The sequence below is a fragment of the Apus apus genome, chromosome 3 (genome assembly GCF_020740795.1).
Source record: "Apus apus isolate bApuApu2 chromosome 3, bApuApu2.pri.cur, whole genome shotgun sequence".
Lineage (NCBI taxonomy): Eukaryota > Metazoa > Chordata > Aves > Apodiformes > Apodidae > Apus > Apus apus.
Window position 1 is genome coordinate 57,361,930 of NC_067284.1, and position 21,342 is coordinate 57,383,271.

At 46.6% G+C, this 21,342-nt stretch overlaps 1 protein-coding gene across 1 annotated transcript in view; it reads right to left on the bottom strand.

Annotated features, from left to right (window-relative positions):
- TOGARAM2 (TOG array regulator of axonemal microtubules 2) overlaps positions 1 to 8,040 on the bottom strand; it is a 28,462-nt gene extending 20,422 nt beyond the window's left edge. Inside the window, exons 1-3 of the mRNA XM_051615024.1 lie at positions 8,028 to 8,040; positions 2,886 to 3,020; positions 329 to 406 (exon numbers count right to left, since the gene is read on the bottom strand). Coding sequence (XP_051470984.1) covers positions 329 to 406; positions 2,886 to 3,020; positions 8,028 to 8,040 — 226 coding nt within the window. The remainder of the gene's footprint in view (positions 1 to 328; positions 407 to 2,885; positions 3,021 to 8,027) is intronic.
- Positions 8,041 to 21,342: the final 13,302 nt, after the last annotated feature.

The following is a 21,342-nucleotide window of genomic DNA, read 5'->3' on the forward strand; positions in this document are numbered from 1 at the left end:
GCTTACACTCGACATTATAATCTTTGCTTCTGTGCTTCCAACATGCACTTTGCACACATTCACTGGAGTGTAATTTGCTGTTCCAAATTGGCCTTTGTACCTAAAGAATGCTTCTTAAATAACCTTAGCACCAACTCCCAACCAGTGACTCCTGCACCAGTGAAAATGCTCAAGCAATTGCTTTGTAGCTGTCAAATGTATTCCAAAGAGAATCCACTCCCCAAGAGAGGAAGATTATGAATTTCAGTGACATTTTGTGCTAAGTCCTGAACAGTCACTGAAAAGGAAGCCTGCTCACCCCTGTCCTTAGCCCTTACCTTTCAATCGCTGTCCTTCAAGTCATCATCACTGGGAAGGTGAGGCCTCACAAGATGATCCATCTCCTCAGCCTGGCTGAGTGGGAGGCCTGTTAATGGGGACACAGATTTACACAAAGGTCCAGCAAACCTCAAGTCACCAACAACACAATGTTGAAATACAGGCAAGACAGGTTCCAGAGCTGGGGACTCTGGTAAGACACAGATACAGATTATGCGTAAGAACAGCAGGTACTACCATTCTGTGCTGGCAGCAGGAATGACATTGTTCCGTTGGCCATCAGACTCACACCTACTGCATGATAAAGGAATCAGCCCTTGGCTTCTGGTGAGCAGCTGTGTTTGATGGAGCAAAGATGGAGATTGCCCTTGCCAGAAAGGTTCTTACCTGCTCCTATGCTTTTTGATTTTGGCAAACATCCTCATTTCCCAGTTACTAAAATAACTCCTGGTTTTTAATAGCTATATTAAATAGCTTTTGTAGAGGTAAGAATCAACATTTCCTCCTCTTTATTGGAATATTTTAGAGGGCATCTGAAGAAAATCTTTGGATTGGTGGAGTGTCAACAAAACCAGAATTGTGTTCTTGAAGCTAGAAGTAATTTTTCCCAAGGGGTTTCATTCCAAATTGTAGCAAATCAGTCCCTGTTCTGGGCAGCCTCACTAAAAGCTGATTTTCTTAGTGGGAACAGCACAGTGCAGCTCTTTCTAAAATACTCTCCAACAGAGCTGTTAAAACTCAAGAGAACTAGTAATTCCTTACATGGCTTCCCAGATGATAGAATCATATGATAGCCAAGCAGTAAAAAAAGGAGTAACTTTCTTAAATCAGGATTTTCTTCCCTGTGGAATGGTCAGGTCATTAATAAAAGAGATGGTTTAATGATATGGCCCATTTCTAGTCCAGAGTGTGTCCAGCAAGAATGTCACCTTACTTACTCAGCAGTACTTCTCCCTAGTTGCATTCATCATCCTAGCTGCATATGAGCAATAAAGGAACAATTCCTAGGGCCATGCCTGTAATTTGGCAGAACTAACACTGTGCTGAGGGAAGGGTGGATTGTATCACTATTTCTGTAACAGCAAAATTTTTTATTAAAGTCTCATCTCTCTTCTTGCTACAAACCCACAGATGGCAAAGGGACATCAACAGTGTCATTGAGGTTTTCAACTGAAAAGTGTTGGCTGACACAGATGCACCAGACACCACATTTTGTCTTGCAGAACTCTTCTGGCTAGTGATAATGCAAAGCTGCGAGGGGGGAGAAGCCAGAAGGCATTTCCTGCCCCAGCCTCTGTTTGCAATACTCACATATGCAGATAGAGCAATGAAAGAGATTTGTAATAATAAACCTACCTAGCTTGTGTGGTTTAAGGTGAATGAGTTGCAAAAACGAAACCTCAGCTCAATACTCAGCACTTAATTCAGGCTTGTGCTTTTAAAGACAGAAAGCTCAGATCCTGCAGAGGCTGCATCCTTTCCCAAGTCTCTTTCTCCACAAATGAAGAATTCACAAGGCCTTCCTATTACACAAGGTTTCACTGTTTTTCCCAGTGCAAAAACAGGCAATGTTGACAAATCTACTTCAGATCTCAAAGTCTGGTTCAGAAACTGCTCCAAGGGAAGGTTTTCTCCTTCAAAAGTAGGAGACAGGAGTGGGAACATTTCCACATCTAGCTCCTGCCAATCATAACTCCATGCTGGAGTTAATTTTCACTGGATCACCAGATCACATTTCCCAGTGACTGGGCTCTGGGGTAGCATTCTGAGCCCATCAAGGAACTGAAAAAAGTTACAGGAGGGTTTTCAACTAGACTTTCACAGTGTCTCTCATGGAAACTGTAGATCAGGAGCAAGGGAAGAAATTAGTTCAACTCACACCTTGGCAATCAACCCCTCTAATGAGTGAGGCATTCAATGTTTTTTAGAATAATTCATAAGATCAGTTTTATTTTGTTTTTCATAAAACTAGCATCAGCTTAATTCTGAACAGCATTGAGCTAGCAAGCCAGGAAGGCGAGGCTGAAGCCCCCACTGGTAAGAGGGGGAAAGAGAATCTCGTTTCAGACCTTGGCGTCCGTGAAGGCTACCAGTAAAGACCCACACAGTGCTACAGGAATTTCCAGAGAGACATCTCAGCAACTAGGCAGACCTTGCCAGTGTTTCTACAGTGCCATCCCATCCTTTAGATCAGATCTGATGGGCAAAGTAGAGGCAGAACTGGGAATTTACCTATGGCAAGATGGCACATCGATAGCAGGAACAGATACAGACCTTACATCTCATTACCACGCCTGATTTATGCCCAGTTGGACCATAGTCCCTGTCCTGGATGGCAATAATACTGATTTGGCTACAGTTGATAATGGAGAAGTCATAATGAACTAACAACAGAGAAATGTGATGCCACACTGGAGAAGGGCATCTGCAGCTCTGGTCAGCCACCTACTCTGACACTCTGAGGACTGACCTATAAGGGCCATTTCACCCAGAATTTTGTTTTGTTTTGTTTTGTTTTCATTTGGCTGAGGCCAACACTTCAATATTCAACCCCTTTCCATACTCACCTTCTTCTCCAGTGGCCCAAACGCTGCTACAAAACTGCAAGTCCAAATCAATGCTTCTGCCTTGGAGAGCTGCATATCTGGGTTTGAATTTGGGAATGATCCCACAGTAGACAGCAACTGGACCGTGGCACTTAACTTTAAAATAAGGACAGTACAAATTACTCAAATTTGCAGTGTTAGATATGGAGAGGAAAAAGCAGGCAGCCATTCTCCACAGTGGAGACTCGCAGTCACTGTGTTCTGCACTGATGCACTTACATTCCAGAACTGTGAGAGCTGAACATTTTACAAATTCTGATGTGGCAAGCTGCCCATCCACAACTAAAGGATTTCTTTCCACTCCTTTCACAGGCTAAACAACCCACCCTGGTCTCTAGAATTTGACAATGACTAATAAGTAGATGCTTTCCAAAGCTAGGGCTAGTTTTACAGCCCTTTGTTTCTGTAATTTCCACTCAATTTTGGGTGGGGTTTTGTTGTGTTTTTTTTTCTCTTCATAATAAAGAAAGGACTAGGACACAATTAATCACCAGATGTTGTAACTACAAGGTTTGCACTGTGCATTATATGTCCCAGTATCCAGTGAGCTTCATTCATTACTGGATCTGGAGGATGCAAATTGTTAATCCAAACCTTCTGCTTTGGTTTGCTTCACTGTCACAGGGGTTTATTCCTTGCTTACTTTACTGCACAGTCACCCAAAACCAACAGAAACATGTCCTGCCCGAAAAACTTTCCAACCTTGGTTGCTCCCCAAAATTCAAAATTACACACAGTGCGTTGCCCTGCCCCTCATCCTTGCCAATATCTTCCCCATTACCCAGCTTCCAAGGCCGGGCTCTCATTTGTACAGCATGAAGAGTAAGCTGCTGCATTGGCCAGCATCTCCAGAGGCTTATGATCAGCACTTTGAGTGCAGCTTTTGTACATGCTCTGCCTCCCTGTGCCAAGCAGCTTTCCCAGGCACCAGTACTGCTGCTGCAGGTGAACGTCCTCCAGGCAAAGGCTGTGGGAACAGGACCTCAACAAGTCCTGGCTAAAGAAGTTGCCAGTCTATTGCAGCCCTTTACCTGCTGTGAAATCATCTTGTGTTGCCCTGGTCAGGGGGACAATGGGCTCTTTGCAGAAGAGAATCTACTTGAAGCGCTGCTGGTCACTGGGCCTGGTACAGCTGCTGGCGGGTTCCCCTGCAGCATTAGGAACCTGCACGGAAAAAGAGCACTGCTAGTGCCCATGACAGACATCAGCTTCTGGCCCAGCCCTGCCTACAAGGATTCCTGCATACGAAACTACTCAAAGCAGGTGGTGTTAAAACAACATAAAAATGTATTTAAGCTATGCATTTTCCACATTCTGTCGAAACCATGGCCAGGAAGTCCAAACACTGGAGGAAGACTGCTGTCGGCATAATGGCAGAAGCATAACTCCTCCTCAGCAGCTGCTCTCCCCATGGCCCCCATATGCACGGCAAGTCTCTCACTGCACCCACTGCTGTTGGACCCAGTGCAGCGTGTTGGAGTTGTTCCCACTGAATTCAGCACTGCAGAGTAGTTTTCTCCTATTGAACACAAATGTATTTAAGGGGAGCCACCAGGCTAACGATACTGGAGATTGGCGTGTAACTCCTGCCTCTAGCACTTTCCAGCAGTCTGCAAGGATTTCTCCATAGAAAGGGGTAAATAAGATTTTGACCTATCCATGAGTAATTCTGATGCACAATGATAAAAAATAACTCAGAAATTTAGAATGATGTGGTTATTTTGTGTAAGATGCACTCTGTATATATATACACACCTGTGTATATACATGACATTGCAGTCAAGAGAGGCACACAATTAGTACCACAGCCAGTACCACAGCAAGGACATCCTGTGATAACTAGGCCTTGAAGAAGGCAATTAATCAAGAGGTCTAGAGCACATCTCATGGAAATCACCAAGCTGGCAGAGAAGATTTCAGGTCTATACGGATAATTGGATCTAAGGAATGAAGGAGACGATAAAGAAGAAACAAAATCAAGAAGACTTACAGCTACACTAGTCTTGGACAGTTGAAGCTATAGAAGTTATGATATTGCATCCTTTATGTGAACTTAGCTTATTATAATGTCATTATAATACTAAAAATCACACCTCCAGGTTAAAGAGACCTCTGCCCAGGTGAAGACCCTTCCCCTGAGCTTGTGTGATAGCAGAAAAAATGATGTAACTACATGTAAATCACTAATCACTATAAGGAGGATAGACTTGGAAGCATAATAACTGTATAGTTTAATGAATAAATGTGTTGTGGAAAACCTCTTAGTGTGCTTGATTTGTGAGAGGGCACCAAGCATGCAACTTTGCACAAACCTGCAATAAATAACAATGTCTCCTTCCTAGTGTAGTCTCTTTGCGTTTTGGGAGCCATCTTAAAACAGTAACAATTCAAACCGTGAGCCAAATATTTCCAAATCTGCCACCTGTTGGGAAAGGAAACAGAAAACCCATTGAAATAACTGCAGTTGTAGCTAAACTGCCTGCATTTCTAGTGTTGCTGCGGTATCTACAGCACTTGCAGCACCTCAGAAAGCCCGAGCCTACAGCATAACCCATATTTAGGGGTGCTGGTTATCCAGAAACTACCTGCCATGCTCACATCAGCAAATGCACATCCCACGGAGCCAGTGGAGTTGCAGGCAGTGTTATACTGTGCAGGGTATCATGTGGGTAAAGGAAACTTACGCTTAGCAATTCAGGTGCTATAGCAAGACATGACACTTCCCAGATTCAGGCTCTGCATCCATTTCCTTACCAGTTTAGTGGCTTTCACTTTGAAACTCCATAAGAGATTTCACCTTCTGACAAAGACTTTAGTCACCGTACTGGACCTTTGCATTCTTAAAACGTTTTTAACCCATTTCTTATGGCCCAACTGAGAGGAAAGAGGGGATTCTGCAGAGCATGCTTTCAGATAAAAGGTCAGGATGGCAGGCAAGCAGTAAAATTCCTACAAATCTGAGTACAGAAGGATGCCAATATGAACTGCCATTGAAAATCCACTCACAGGTGCCTCTAAAGCTCTGCAAACAGAACAACTATCACATGGCAGCTAAGTGCAGCTGAAAGCATCAATCATAAACACAGTTCCATTAAATTATGACAGAAGGAAAAAAGCCTCTGTACTTAATGGAAGAAGCAAAGGCAGGTCCCTATTAATGTCTTTTTTAAGTTTAAAACAAATAACAAAAAATGCCTGTACAAGGACTTTAGGTACCCTCCTATCAATCAAACTTACAGAGAAAATTGTATCCTTCAGCAAATTTAAATATAATTTTTTCATATTCCAGAAACATCCTGTACTGTTCCACCCCCTGCCCAGGAGATTTTACTCTTCTCAGAATTTGTCAAAGCATTAATCTGGAGTAAAGTAAGTGGTTTCAGAATGGCTGGGGTTACCTGAGACTGTTCTGCCTTTCACCCTTTTAGTTAGCTTAGATAAATTCACAGCTTAAGGTAAAGGAATGAAGGTGCTTAGAGGGTTTTTAGAGCCCTATTTCCATTACTTTCAATGAAAGGCAAGCACTGAAAACACTTCCAAGTACAACTGAAGGTCTGTTTTGGACTGTGTAGTTTAAAACAAGGGATGCCCAAGTGAAGGCAGCAGGTACCAAAAATGAGGGCATCATGTAGCTAGGACAGAAGGCTGCCTCTGCCACTGACTTAGCCTGTAACACAAAGCCAGGCTCTCTCTCCGTGCCTCAGTTTTGTTCCTCTGCCAGGCTGTCCTGCCAAAATGCTAGCAAGCTATCAAGTGTAATTAGGAAGGGCACTTGTGGCACCTCCACAGACCACAAAAGGCTTAATTGCCTAAATCCAAGGCATAGTTGCTAATTCAGGCCAGCTACGTGATACTGAATCCCAAATGTACAGTCAGCTCTCTTGTACTGAAACCACTGTGACCAGAACAGTAAGGCAGAGCAACTTGCCTGCAGCCTGGGGTAGGTGCTGGGTGTGCAGGAATCATCTCCTGCTGCTGCTGATCATAGAAAATAAGCTGGTGCCATTCTCTGTACAGAGAACAGTGGCAGTGGCTCACTGCTGAGTGAAAATAAAGTCTTAGAAAGTGGCTTTCTGAAGATGAAAAAATGGAACACAGCTGCATTTGAACAGCTTCAGGCCCTGGTGTTGTTTCAGTAGACAGTAACTGAGCTTGTCATCCTTCTGCTGCGTTAATCAAAAGGAAATGTATCCTCTGGGATTTTCAGCTTCTTTGGGCCTTTAGCACCCAGTAGAGACTATTTAATGTTACCATTACTTTCCTTCCCAACTAACAAGCTATTTCTCTGGTGGCTTCCCAGCAGAGCAAAGCTGCAACAGTGTTATGTGAAATGTGCTGTCATGGTTTGGGCCTAACTAACAACAAAGAATCTTGTTGCTGCTTGCTCACCCTACCCACACTGTGGGATGGGGAGAAGAAAATCCAACTAGAAGCTCCTGGGTCAAGACAAGGAGAGGGAAGGTTCACACACAAATTATGGTCATGGGCAAAACAGGCTCAATCTGGGTAAAAAAGTATCAATTTATCAGTAATCATATAGGAACAGGATGCAGACAACACACAGAGCAGGGCTTGTATATGTTACCCCACCCCTCCCTTCTTCCCAGGCCCAAATCCCTTTGTTCCCGGTTTCTCTCCCTCCTTCCCCCCAGCAGCACAGGGGGACAGGGGATGGGGTTTAGAGTCACTTCACAGGCTGGTGGTTCCTGCTGCTCCTTCCTCCTCAGGAAGAAGGATTCCTTACAGTCCTGCCCTGCTTCCCCACGGGGTCCCTCCCATGGGAATCCTCCACAAACCTCTCCTTCATGAGTCCCTCCCAAGAGGTGCAAACTGCTCCAGTGTGGGTTTCCCACAGAGTCACAGCCTGCTTGGGAACAGCCACCTCCCCTGGCCTGGGGTGCTCCATGGCTGCACATCTGCTCAACCATGGTCCTGCACAGGCTACTCCACCGTGCTCCTCCATGGGCTGCAGGGAACAGCCTGCCATCTCACCATGGGCTGCAAGGGAACCTCTGCCAGGCACCTCCTCCCCCTCCTTCCTCACCGACCTTGGCATCTCTGATCTGGCATTGCTCTTCCTCTGCTCTTCTCCCCCACTCTCACCTCTGTTCTCCATGTCTTCTATCAGTTCATTCCTCCCGTTTCCTATGTTAATGGCAGAGATGCATCACTTGTTGCTGATGGCTTGGTTTTAGCCAGAGGTGTGGCCACACATTTTAAGCCGGGAGAGGTTTCAGCAGCCTCTTACAGGAGCCACCTTTGGGACCTCTCCCCTGGCCACAATGAAACCAGCTCACACATCGGGGCTGGAGCCGCTGGAGGCTGAACCAAGTATCTCACCAGCCACTGGCTTGGAGAGATGACAGCTTCAGGTTTCTTTTGGCCAGTGAATCTCAGCTTACAGGGCCATAATGCATCTACAGCATGAAGTTTTTATGCAGAGTAAAAAGCCATTGCCAAGTGCAACTGGACAGCTTCCCCAGGCCTGGGCTACTTACTGCATCTCTCCCCACTTTCAAGTTTTTGGTGTTAAAGCTACTCAGGTTAGACACACAGCTCACAAGAATTGCTCCTGATCTTTCTGCACAATTCCAAGTGAGAAGATGTAGCATGAAAAACATTACCCAAGTGATGTTTTTTTTTTTACAAGTTCTGCCCTCAGCTTTCATTTGGACAATTTTAAAAGTTCAGTGCCCTTATAAAAGCTCCTGCAATGGCTGCTTCTCAGTAGAGCAGAGCTGCTCAACCATGAAACAAGTTACCACAAGCAGCAGCTTCCCCAGGGCAGCAAATCTAGAGTTAGGCTGATCTGAATGCCAAACCTTGTTAGCTCCCTGCAGAAAGCACTCACTGAGGCACTTGGAAGAAAACCCAAAAACTGTGAGATTCTGAGCCCATGCAGGGGTTTGCAGAGCACCTCATGCAGAGAGGTCCTCACCCTCAGAGGCCTCCAGGTGCTAAGGCTGTATGAACACATTAACTGAAAGCATAACCTGGAAGGACCAGTGCTAGAAAAAGCATGCAACAATCAGCTGCTGCTTGTCTTCTGAGAGTAGGTCTTCAAGGCATGTAGGATTTCTGCCACAATGGACTCTAGGAAAAGCTCTAGATGCCCAGCACTCAAGGCTTGGGTACAGAAGCAGTCATAACTAGCACCTTGAACTAATATATTCTCAAATCAAGTCCAACCAGTGGCCCATGTCTTGAAATATTAGGCCAGCAGTTTTTCAGCTCACATTGGTTTCTTCTAAAAGCATTTTCCTTAGAAATAGGGAGCTCGTCTCCCTCAGTGCCTTCCTTTTAGCTGTCTTGGACAGAGAGGACTTACACACCATACTCCTGTGTGAACTTATCCCAGAGTGCTACTAAAACATGTTCCCTGGCCAGCAGTGTTCTCCTTCTGGGGCCCTGCATACTGCTCCACATGCCTTTCATGAAGGCACAAACCAGCTCCAAGAACTCTAACTACAGCAGGTTTCCACAAACAGCTGCATAAATCCAAGATAACTGCAAGTGAGCATCCTAAATCAGGCAGGGGAATTCTCAATGATCTGAAACAATTTCATTGAGCTGCAACATGGGATCCGAGTTTTGTGCTGCAATTTTTCATTATGAGTAACAAGCATGGGGAGCATGAGGTGCAAGGCTGACAGGCAAAAGCAAGAGCATATCCTCCAATGAGACCAGTGTAATTGTCCATTTTATTGATCTTACATCTACTCTGCTAGAGTCCCAGTACGGTTCTTAGCACTGTTTGAAAAGAGAAAGATAAATGGAAAAATCATCAAATCTTTCTCCCAGATCTTACTGTCTTCTGGGACATAGGCTTGCACCAAGCAACCTCCACCAGAGCACCCCTCTGCCTGGCTCCTGCCAGCCCACACTGGAGCACCACCTTGCTGAGAAAGGAACAGTGCACAAAGCAGGGCTGTCCACCAACCTCCTTCCTTCACAAACACACATGTCCTTCACTTTGGAAATCTAGCTCGTGTCGTTAAGCCTGTAATCCCCCCAGGAGCTTTAGAGCCCCACTGTAGGTGGCCTCCCACAAGGGTACAAGGATTTCTTCTGCTCCAGACCCTGCGTTTCCAACGCTGGAGGCAGGGATGGCCATTTGTTAAGCTGGACCCTTTCCCCAGGAGGACAGCAGGCTCCCCCTCCCAGGTGTACAAGCGCAGCAGGCAAACAGTGCCACACACCGTAAATAAACAAAGCTGCATAGCAACCACTCTCTGAAGAAATCTTGAGTGGGAGATGCAAAAAACATCTTTTACCTGCAGGGCTGGCAGGCAGCTCATTGGGTGCTGCAGCTGTAAGGACCCGAGGGACCTCAGCAGCCCCCAAGAGCTGCATGCAGAGACACACTCTGAACTGCAATGTGCTGCCAGCCCCTCCCTGCCTTCTCACAACCACTGTGTGAAAATCATCCCTAAAGCTGTGCATGACACACCAGCAAACAGCAAAGCAGACATCTGCTGGCAACTTACAGGAGAGGATGGTTTCCACCCCCTTTGCTGCAGGATTTGATGACATCTTTACATGGTAACTTGCATAGCTAGGCAGTAAGACCTTGGAACCCTGCTCGATTAGATCACTATAAATCCATACTAGCCCTACAGAAAGCACCACATTCAGGCAAGATTAGGAAAAGAGAAGAATTAATTCCTTCAGCCTGACCCTCTCCAACATGGGCGTGCTCACAGTCGCTGCAATCTCCACTAAGCACCACCAAACACAAATACTCCACCACTCCCACTACAAATATTTTATACTGCTCCCCTGTGCTGTGGATAATCATGCAATGTGCATCCTACCACGCATGCTTTGTTGCTGTTATGCTCACTCACAAAAGCTACTTTCAAATTAAACAATATTTTTGTTTGAAAATCGTCTATAACAAGCTCACTGCTGGCTGTTCTTATAAATACCTGTGCACATAAAAAGAGAAATTTTGTGCAGAGGTGCAAGGCCCCACGTGAGGTTCTGTTAACCATGAGGAACAGCAGCTCAGCCTGTCTTTACGATTATTTGGATGGAGAGCATCCCCAGGAATAAGATGAGAAAAGGAATTCAGACACTAAGCAGCCAGTGCTCAGCCACTGTACCCAACCTGCAAGCCAACAGGCTGGTTGTTCCCTTGAGCTAGGGAGTCCAGCTACCAGGGGAGCTACCAGCTCAGCTCTACAGGGAAAAGTTAAGCTTCTGGGGGTCTTGAAATGAGCACTTCTGCAGGGAAATAGCATGAGCAGCACTGGAAGCTGTGACCCTCGTGAAATCACCAAAACTGACTAAAGCAGAGGAAAGATGGCCAGCTGATCAGACTAAGACAACCCAGGGGCACTGTAAGGGTTCAACAACAGAGCAAGGAGGGGTTCGAGCAGTTCACCCCTCCCCCTCAGGCTTTAGTTGATACCTGCCAACCCCCCCGCCAGGGGTAGCGCGCGCACTTCCCCTCAAAAGGGGAACGAGGTCATGGAGTGGGGGGTTTACATGTGTTGGTACCCTATGAGCAAAACGAAGATGTACAAATATGTAACTACAGTAGAAGCCACGGATAAGGTGAAGACTGTTACGGTGAAGGGAGGTGATTTAGAGCGCGCCGCAGTTCCCCCCGCTGCAGTCGCCGTTGTGTGTGCGAGTGCGGGGAGTGAACTCGAGAAGCGAGAGAGAGAAGCAGGGAAGACGCGCGCGCGGACGGACGCGGCTCTTACACATTGAAGGTCGCGGCGGTGACAGCTCCGGGGCTGGAGGGCGGCGGCGCGTGGGCAGCAGGCACGAGCCGCGTGGGCAGCACGAGGGCAGCACGAGGGCAGCACGAGGGCAGCAGCACGAGGGCAGCACAAGGGCGGCAGCACGAGGGCAGCAGGCACTAGGGCAGCAGGAGGGCGGCACGAGGGCAGCAAGAGGGCGGCAGCACGAGAGCGGCAGGAGGGTGGCAGCATGAGGGCGGCAGCACGAGGGCGGCAGCACGAGGGCAGCTCGAGGGCAGCAGGAGGGCAGCAGGAGGGCAGCAGCACGAGGGCAGCAGGAGGGCAGCAGGCACGCACCGCGTGTGCGGCGGCTCCTCGGGTTGGGTCCCGCCGGGCTCGGCGCTGCGCTCTCCTGGGCTCGGTTCGGCCTCGGCTCCGGGGCTGCTGCGGCGGTGGCTCCCGGCTCGGTTCGGTGCTACCCCGGGCTGCAGGCAGAGGTGCGGCCCCGGCTCAGCTGGCAGCGGGTCCTGGCCTCAGCTGGATTCGGCGCTGTCCTCAGCTGCAGTCTCAGCTCTATGTTCTTAAAAGAACAGTTCGATTTCAGCCTTCATTTGGCCCCTGGGATCCCACGAAGATCGGGCGCAGCCGCAGGACGAGAACAAGCCCCTTTGCTACCGGCGAGTCCCGCTCTCCTCCCACAAAGAGCCAGAAGCCCCCTCTGCTTTGGTCTGGTGACTTCTCTTCAGGTCAGGGTGAGTTCCAGCTGCCGCGATGCGTTATTCCATCTGCACACCAGCCCTGGCCCAGCCAATCCCGAGTCCCGCGCAGGACAGACACCCACAGGCGGGGGGCAGACCCTTCAGCACGGAGCCAGCGTCCCAGGTCTGGACGGTTCCCGCTGCCAGAGGTGCCGTGCAGGAGCAGTGTCCATTTAATTGCCCTTATATCTTGAAATAGTTCTATGGGAGACATATATTTTTTTGTGGTAAGGGGCATAACCCTTCCAAACATCTAATGTCCAGTCTCCCTCCCTCAGCACCTACTTACCCTCTTTTCTTTTGGCTCAGTAGTACTGAAGCTGAGAGGAGAGATTCAACCAAAAAGAAGCTTCAACACCTACATGCTTAGACTTAAAAACAGTAAGCCAAGGTTTTATTTCATTTTTTCTAAAAGGAATAAAAAAATCACGGCCTTAATCAGGGAGCAGAGTACCTTCACCCCTCAGCCTAACTTCAGACCCACTTCACCTCCAGCAGCATCACCCACCTGGCCATGCTTTTGTTTCACTGCAGACCCTGTAATGATGCATTAGGCTACACAGGGAGGGGCCATGTTCATGTGCACACATGCATCTTGGAAAGGAATGTGGTGGCAGCTGTCATGCTGTTCCTTGAGACAGCCGTGGGCTAAACCATGCTATCAGGTCAAACCCTCCCTCTCAGCCATCCACAGCACCCCAAGCACCTCTGCTAGTTTCCCCTGACAGAACAGTGCAGTCATCCCTCACAAGTTAACAAAACAATTTCCCTTGAAATCCCCGATCTCTAGACATGAAGCCAGGCCTCTTTATTTCAGCAAGCACATTTTTCACCCATTTGGCTAAACCTCCATGCTTTGCTTTGAAGCCTAAGGGCAACACAGGCAGGAGCACCAAGCTGAGCAGGACTTTTCCCCCCATCCACAGCAGGGATAGAATCATACCACCTTACATTCTTGTATCCAGAAACCTGCTCAGCTATTCCTCTCAGCGCACTTCCTTTCACGTGGCGTGCTTGCTGAGCAGCGTGGCCCTTTCCAGCAGCCTCCTGGCACACAGCCAGCCTTCTCTTTGCTCACAGAAACCTCTCCACTGGGAGCCCTTGGGCTTTCCACGTGGCAACCTCGTTTGTGCATCAGGCAAGGGCAGTTAATACTGCCTGGCATCCAGTCCCATCAGGGAAACAGCCCAAGTGCACAGTGTAAATGTTAATTAGAGTCCAGCAGACATGTCTGGAACTAGTGACTTTATACAGACCTCCTGGTTACGTGACCTACAGCAGCAGAAGCAGGTTATTAATTCCTAAATCACTGGACATGTGTGACATTCAGGATGTATAGGGCTTGTCTCAAACAATCCAAGAGATAAGTGATGTACTTAGGCACTCAGGATATCTGTTGTCTGTCTTGTGGCATCTGAGAGTTGAGCAACATTTGCTGATGGACTAAAGCGATGTCTCAGCAACCCACCAAATTGTTTTACTCCCTCCCTGCGATGTGTACCTGAGAACTGGGGAGTTCAGTGTGGGACATGCTGAGGTTGGAGACAAAGGAGTTCTACAGCTGGCAGTGGGAGCAGAATACCCAGGGATAACTAGGCTTTGAGATTTCATGAAAAACACCAACTTAGCAGGAAAAGATGAAGAGTGCCAGTCTGTCTCAAGCTGCCTCCTAGGACCAAACCTCCACTGCAATAAACTAATCCTGTGGTGCCAGTTGTCTCAGCCTCCTCTTTTGCAATGGCTGATCTCATTAATTAGCCAAACAAAGACTATCTGCAGGGCATAGCCCCGGCACCATAACCCCCCCTCCTATCTCGGAGGAGCACGGAAATGATAGAAGGATTTTCTCACTTATTCAGGGAGAAAGGTGGGGGTGCAGTGGGCAAGAACTGTATAAAAATCTGGGACACTATGGGTGCAGGGAAGCACTTCCCCACCAGGAACCACTTCCCCACCGACGACATCGCTGGACCGTGGTGGTAACTATTCTCTCGCTTGCTGTCCTCTGTATCTCTGCTTTCTCCTTTCTTTTCTCTGTTTTCCTCCCTGTCCTATCTGCTCTAGGGACTTTGTTGTGTTACACCAGTAAAGTTTGTTGTGCACTTGACATCTGAGCTCGTTTGCATCTTAATTTCACAGTTTGGGATCGCCTTTAAACTTTTTTGCAGGTCCTGCCGGACAACAAAGGGAGCAGCTGCCGTGCGGCTCATCCCAGGGGAGGGAAGGCAGAGTCCAGCCCCAGGCTTCCACTGTGGTGAGGAGTGTTGGAAAGCAAGGGGGTTCTGCCCCATCTCTCCTACACCAGCCCCAGTGCCTCCTTGTGCACCCGGTATTGTGTGATCTTTGTTTTGTCCTGGCAAGATCACAAAACATTGCTACGTATCCGAATACCAGATCATGACAAGGTGCCAGTGAAGCATCTGCACACTGAGAGAAAAGAGCTGAGTTTCAGTAGCAAGTACAAGCTGTGCTCCAAAGCCTCCTCCACTGATAAAAATTAATGTGAACTGGAAAACTAACTTGCAGAAAAGGTGGGTTTGAAGGCTTTTTTATTTTTTAAAAAGTTTGTTTTTATCAGTCCTGAATTCAGATTGATAGACAAAGAGAGAAAAAAGAAGAATACAGATACTGCTGTATCTGCCCTTCTCCATCTGCCTCTGTTTTACCCAGCCCTGGGGTACATCAAAGCCCTCACTAGCTTTTCCTTATTCAGTAGACACTGTCCCCTAATCATCAGGGGCCCAAGAGCTTTGAGAGGGATATCACCTTCTACAACCCTTCCTCCACCAAGTGCTGTTATGAAGAATAAATCAGATTATCCAAGGAGTGACGAGAAGGGTGCAGGACATGCACCTCAACAGCACGAAAGGCAAGCAGAGAGGACTTCTTAAGATACAAAACCATGCAATGTAGACAAACCTGAAGCTTCAGCATCGACATTTTCGGAAATCTCTGTTGCAGTGGAAGGCTTTGGCACTGCCCCATGCTGAGGCCAATGCCTGAACCAAAAATCTCAGGAAAAGAGGGCTTCAGTTTCCTTAAAGGAGACTTCTTCTGTGAAAGAAAATGACAACTTTGCACTCTAAAGCGTAAATACACAGAGCCAGGGAGAAGTATTGTGGTAACCCTTGGGGCTCACAGGTATATGCAGCTTCCCTCTGATGAGCTCAGAGCAGTTTACGTTGCCACAAGTGGCACTTCACTCGTTCTCATGAGGTGACTCAAGCAGTGTTAAACTGCTCAGGGAAACTGAGGCAAGTGAAAGTGCTCCAAACCTCACTTAGGACCTCAGAGTAAATAAACTGCAGTGAGACCAGCAAAACACCGCAGCAACTCCCTGTGGCAGGGTAACAATTGGGGTTGGGTCAGCTGGAGGAGAAAATGCTGAGGCATTTCAAAAAGAAGTCTAAAACCACATAGGGTTTGAAGACACTGTTCTCAATTACAGAGGTACTATATGAAGAGCTGCTGGCCAAGCATTACCAGAGCTTCACATGTGGGATCACAGGCTTTCAGACTGGTGGGTTGGGCATCTTGGCTACAGCCTGCTTTTTTTTTTTTGTTGGAGAATGCAGTGATTCCACAAAACTTACATCACCTGTGAAAATGTGCTTGTTTCAACTATTTTGGGTAAAAAGTAAGTTTTAGAGCTGAACTTTGGGTATTTTTCTCAAACTCTTCCATGAAACTATAAAATTATCTCAATTCTATGTAATCCTAATTCCACACAGTGAAAACCTACATACTGCCTACCTCACACACACTTCCAGATCAGCCCTGGTGACCAAAAGCCAATTTCCAGTGCTTCTTCAATATAACAGTGGAGTAGAAATTGTTTAACTTCTGAAAGGGTCAAAAAAGGGACTTCAGGATGCTTCTTGGACACTTAGGATAAAAAGGGATGCAGGAAAATAAGCTCTAAGCTGCAAGTGTGCCCTAAAGGACAAAGACAAGGCATCACAGATACTCAAGCACATCACAGTGCCAGTCCCCAAAGAGTACCCACAAACTGAACAGACACTTCCACGAGGCAGAAGCAAAGCAGCCCAGTTTACAATTGCCCAGAGCCCCTCTGGTGACCTGAGGCACTATACACACGCTGTGCTTTGCTACCTATTTCTTTCAGGATCATGTGGTCTTCAGTTAAGGCCACTTGGTTTCCCATATTGCTAATCTAGTTAACAGTATATTGTCTAATTGTAGGCTTTAACTCTGCCAAGTGTGGTGTCTCACCATCTGTTTGCTCTGGCTACCTGAAGAGTCAGCAGCCACATGAAGTCCCACCTCATCTGGGAAGGAGAGAAACCTGCTGCTAGTGTCTGCTGCTGTCTAGTGCAAGTCTGTGTTTTATTGGCTGGTACTATAATAGAGCTGGTACTATATAACAGGAGCTGGTGGGGGGGAGGAGGGTGTGTGTGAGGGGGAACACAATAAAACCAAAACCCAAATGCAATCATGTCAGGACACCCTTTGCAAACAGAAATTCTGAGAACAGATATAAACAGGAGAGAGAGGAAAACCAAAAACAAAAAACCCCAACAACAACCAACCAAACACACACAACAAGGTCCTGGTTCTTACACAGGCATGTCAAAAGCAGGGCCAGCAAGCCAGTTTGCTAACTCAGTGTACGCAAATACACTTGTTACATTCCTGAGGGCTAGATATGACTCAAAAGGCTGAAGTCTCCTCCCCAGGTTTACCAGAATTTAGCCCAAATCATTCTGAAAACTGAGCCTGACTCAAGTTTTTTACCACTCAGCCTCCTGGACGTCCTTGTGGGGACCTGTCTGTTGGAGGCAGAGCTGGGCTGGTGCACTTCTCAGGCTACACCATGGTCCACTATTACAGAGCAACACATGGTGCTGCTCACTGCAGCCCTGCTATACCTGCTCTGCTGCCTTGAAGTGCAGCTGCAGGGGTTACAGGCCCTGGTCACTCGCTTTGAAGTGCTGCAGTGAGCTACTGTACACAGTGAGGCAGCCACACAACATCAAAGCTGCACAAAAAAATAAAACACTTTTCTACAAAGTCGCATTTAAAAGCCCAGGCAGGAACCAAAAATTGAGCCCCAGTAATGCAGAGTTCAGTCCTCAGATGTTAAAATCCCTCTGCTCCTACAGAAAGATTAGACACACTTGTTCCAAGAGCTCCGTTTTTCCTCTCAATACCTTTTATCTGCTAAGCAGAAAATCTGTCAGCACAGTTTGGGGTACAAGGCTAAGGGTTCAGGACTGTATTGCTGATTTGAACTCACAAAGATTACACGCAGAAAACACATAAGCTCAGGTACTTTCATGGTAACAGAGACAGAGCACCATGGAGATGAAGGATGAAGGTGCAGAGTAGGCATGTTGAGAAGCCCACGTTTTGCCCATGTTTTACCAGGTGGCAGCCACCAAGCCATGTTTGGGATGCTGGACCTCCCAGTACCTCCCAGTGTGATCATTTGGATGGAAAAATAAAAGGGCTAGCAGATTAAAAGATTTGTTCAGGCTAATGAACATTCATGTAATGAAAGTGATGGAGACTTGAATTGGAGATAGAGACAAGAGAACTTAGGTCTGCAACTTATTTTACCTGCCATCAACTTTGAAGAGGTCCTGAAAAACTCTTTCAGCTTCCTTCAATCCATGGGAAAAGCTTGGCAAAGTGCATACCGTGAGCTGAAGGATACCCAGACTCACAGGGAAGTAACAGCTTCTTTCAAAGAGATGGCAGTGTGACAGCTTCTACCTCACTCTCCCATACTGGAGGATATTGTGACAAAATAAACACAGAGACAAGACACAATGAGCAAAGACCCCATTTCCTTGTTAACAGCTTTCCATTCAAATCCTCTCTGGCTCCAGAGTTTAGCTGCCTGAGCAGGAAAAATAGGCACAGGCTAGTGGATATTTCTTTAAAAAAAATTTAAAAAATCAAAGTATTTTCAGATCACAGTAAATTCATGGAGAAAGCTTTAGTGGTAGATGGATGTATTCCCCTTTTCACCTTCACTATTTTGAACAAAACTCTGTGTGTGCAGTGGAGAAAAAGTTTTGTATCGCTACCTTGAATTTAACTTGTGTGAAAGGGGTGGTGGGTTTTCTGTTTCTTTCTTTTATATAGTTGCTCTTGAAATAAAATTGCAGAGGATGCAATTCTACCTCCTTTTCCCTTCATTGAACCTGCTAGGGATGCAAGGGGGGGCGAATAGTAGCAATTAGAGGACCAAGTTTGACCCCACTGAAATCCAGCAGCCACCAGGCTCAGCCTGTGCACATTCTGAGAAATGGCTCCTCTTCTGAATTGTGTTGTCCCTGTCAGTCTTGAGTAGAAAATTATTTCCAGCCACTAGCCCACAGCAGACAATAATAACGGATAAAAACTAGCAAGCTATCATTTACACTAGATGGCAGAATTTAAGTATCAGGGAATTCTGAAAATGGAGCACATTGGTGGGAAAACTAAGGAGGAATGGCACCACCCCTGCCTGCTCCAAGGTGGTGGCAGCATGGTGGGAACAGCTCGCTGAGCAGACAGCTTTCTTTCATCAAGCTGGTAGCTGTGCACTGAGCCTTTGGTGTGAAGCAGAATTTGCTCACAAAGATGCAAACAAGGAGCACATTGAAATGCCAGAAATTCCATGTTGGCAGAGCTCAAAGCAGTTTGAGCCTCCATGCATTAGGCCTCAAGACTGAGCCTAGAGGCAGGCAGGTAACTGGAACATCAGTACATGTAGATAAAACCATGTGAGTGCCAACAAAAGGAGAATTTTGGGGCAAGAAAGAAACCTCACGTGCAACTCGTGCCTGGGCAGAGGTGACTGCTAACCAGTTTATGGATCCCAAGCCAGCAACTCTTCACGGCCCTGCAAAGTAGATCCCACATAGCCTCGCCAAGAACAAAAGTCATCAGCTCAGTTGGGTGCTGCACCTTTTCATGTGTATCTTCTGCACCCCAGCTGCAAATTCTTCCCCACATCTTGTTGATGCTCTTCTCCAGCTACACTGCAAGCCTGCTCAAGCTGGAGATCCTTTCTGTGATGTTTTCCTCAGGAACAAGGGACGTTCAGCAGCACAGACTTTACCTCCACCACACATTTTTCTGCAAGAAGCTCCAGGCATTCGGCCACAGATAAGAAAGCATTTTGGCAAACTAGCTAAGTAGGGTTATCCCTTCTGTGCAGATGGAGAAACTGAGACACAGAACTTAGAAACACAAGTTTTCAGCCTGGACAGTCACTGGTTTCCAATCGCTCATCCCTGAGATACTTTGGATACCACTGTGATAGCCTCAGCAGCTAATGAAACTAATCTCTTGTCACATACCTTACTCACACTGTGCCATGCAATTCCTCATTTGAGTGAGAGCAATTATCTCTGCTGTTTCACCATTATTTTAAAGGAAAGCCAGAACTTCATCTTTCTTGAAAATAAAACTCCTAGTTAACAACATTTTCTGAGACTTTAGTGAGGCTTTTTACAAGACATGCTGCCTCTGAAGAAATGAGAGGACTGAAAGGAGAGCTTCCCACAGGGAACAGCTTTGTGGTTTGCTGTGGGGCATCAAGTGCTGCTCTGTATCAACATGGCATTTCTGAATGCCAAATCTGATGATTTTTGAGCAGTGGAGGCTTGCACTATTTGTACCTAGGAGTAGTAAGATAAGTGCCCAAACGAAGAAGTGTCCTTGAAATCTGGGTCTGGTGGCAAGCTTAATACTGTGACAATAGCAAACATGATTGATTTTAAATGTCAAGGAAAAAACTTCAGCGCACAAAATTAAAAATGGAATAAAGCTTCTTTATGAAGTCTGGGTTTTGTGCATTTTTAAAAAGATGCAATAAAAAACTTCACTGGAAATATATTCTTCAATAAAAATACAAAATTTCTCCAAACACATGGTCTTTTTATTTTCTACAGAAGAGGTAAAAAAAGATGAAAAAAATTTTTAGCTAAACAGTAGCTGAAATGTTTGGAAGCATTTGAAAAAGCCACGCAAACACATGAAACAAACAGCTCTCATTATTTCTATCAAATGCTTGCCTTTTTAAATTCACACTTTTATATATATATACACCTTGGCTAATATGCCTAGTGCTTTTGTAGCAAGTTTAAAGTTTCAGAAATTTCCCAGAGAAGCTACAGCTTCTAAAAGGAAGTTCTCGGCCAGTTGTTTTCCTAAAGCAAAGGAACGGCCCACTGGGACCTCGCTGGTCCTGCTGGTCCCCAGAGAAGCCCTAAGGAGAGCCCCCGAGCAGCTGTGGAAGAAACATGGTGCACAGCAAACTTGCACAGCTCCTGCAGTCTGGATTGGCACAGCATTCAGCAACAGAGCCTTGCCTGGGATAGACTGCAATGTGCTGCCAGTTCAGCCAGCAGAGGAGTGAACGCAGAGGCTGGCTGCAGAGCCCTGAAGCCTGTTACACTGGGCATTCAAGGCAAACCTAACTGTGTGTGATGAAGAAAAAACACAAATCTGCTTCTCTGAGCTGTAATGCATTCTGTTAGGACTGAACATCTGCTAGGGTTCATCCCAAAAGCAGTGCTGGACCCATGCCTGGATAGATCAGGCACCCTCCTCACACTGCTTGGAAGGCCAGCTGCTTTCGTTTCAGCATCTGAGTGGCCTTTCTGGTGTGAAGAGCAGTGCAGCACACCGTTTCTCTGAGGATCAGTGCCACTGGCTACAGGCTGCTTTTTCAGAAGTGTCAGAATCTTGTGTGTGGACCCTTACACATAAAACATGTCTGCTGCAGAGCCATTGGTGCATCACCACAGGAGACAGGGAAGGAGCTAGCATGCTTTGACTCTGTTTTGCACATGCATTTTGCTAGGCATAACAAAGGCTATTATAATCTTGCACTACCAAATGATCCTTTAAAACAAATTTTTGAAACAATGACTAATAAGTAAAATCTATTCTTGTGCAACTAGCCAAGGAGTTTAAGTTCCTTTGTCAAAGGGCATTAACTACAAAGCAAAT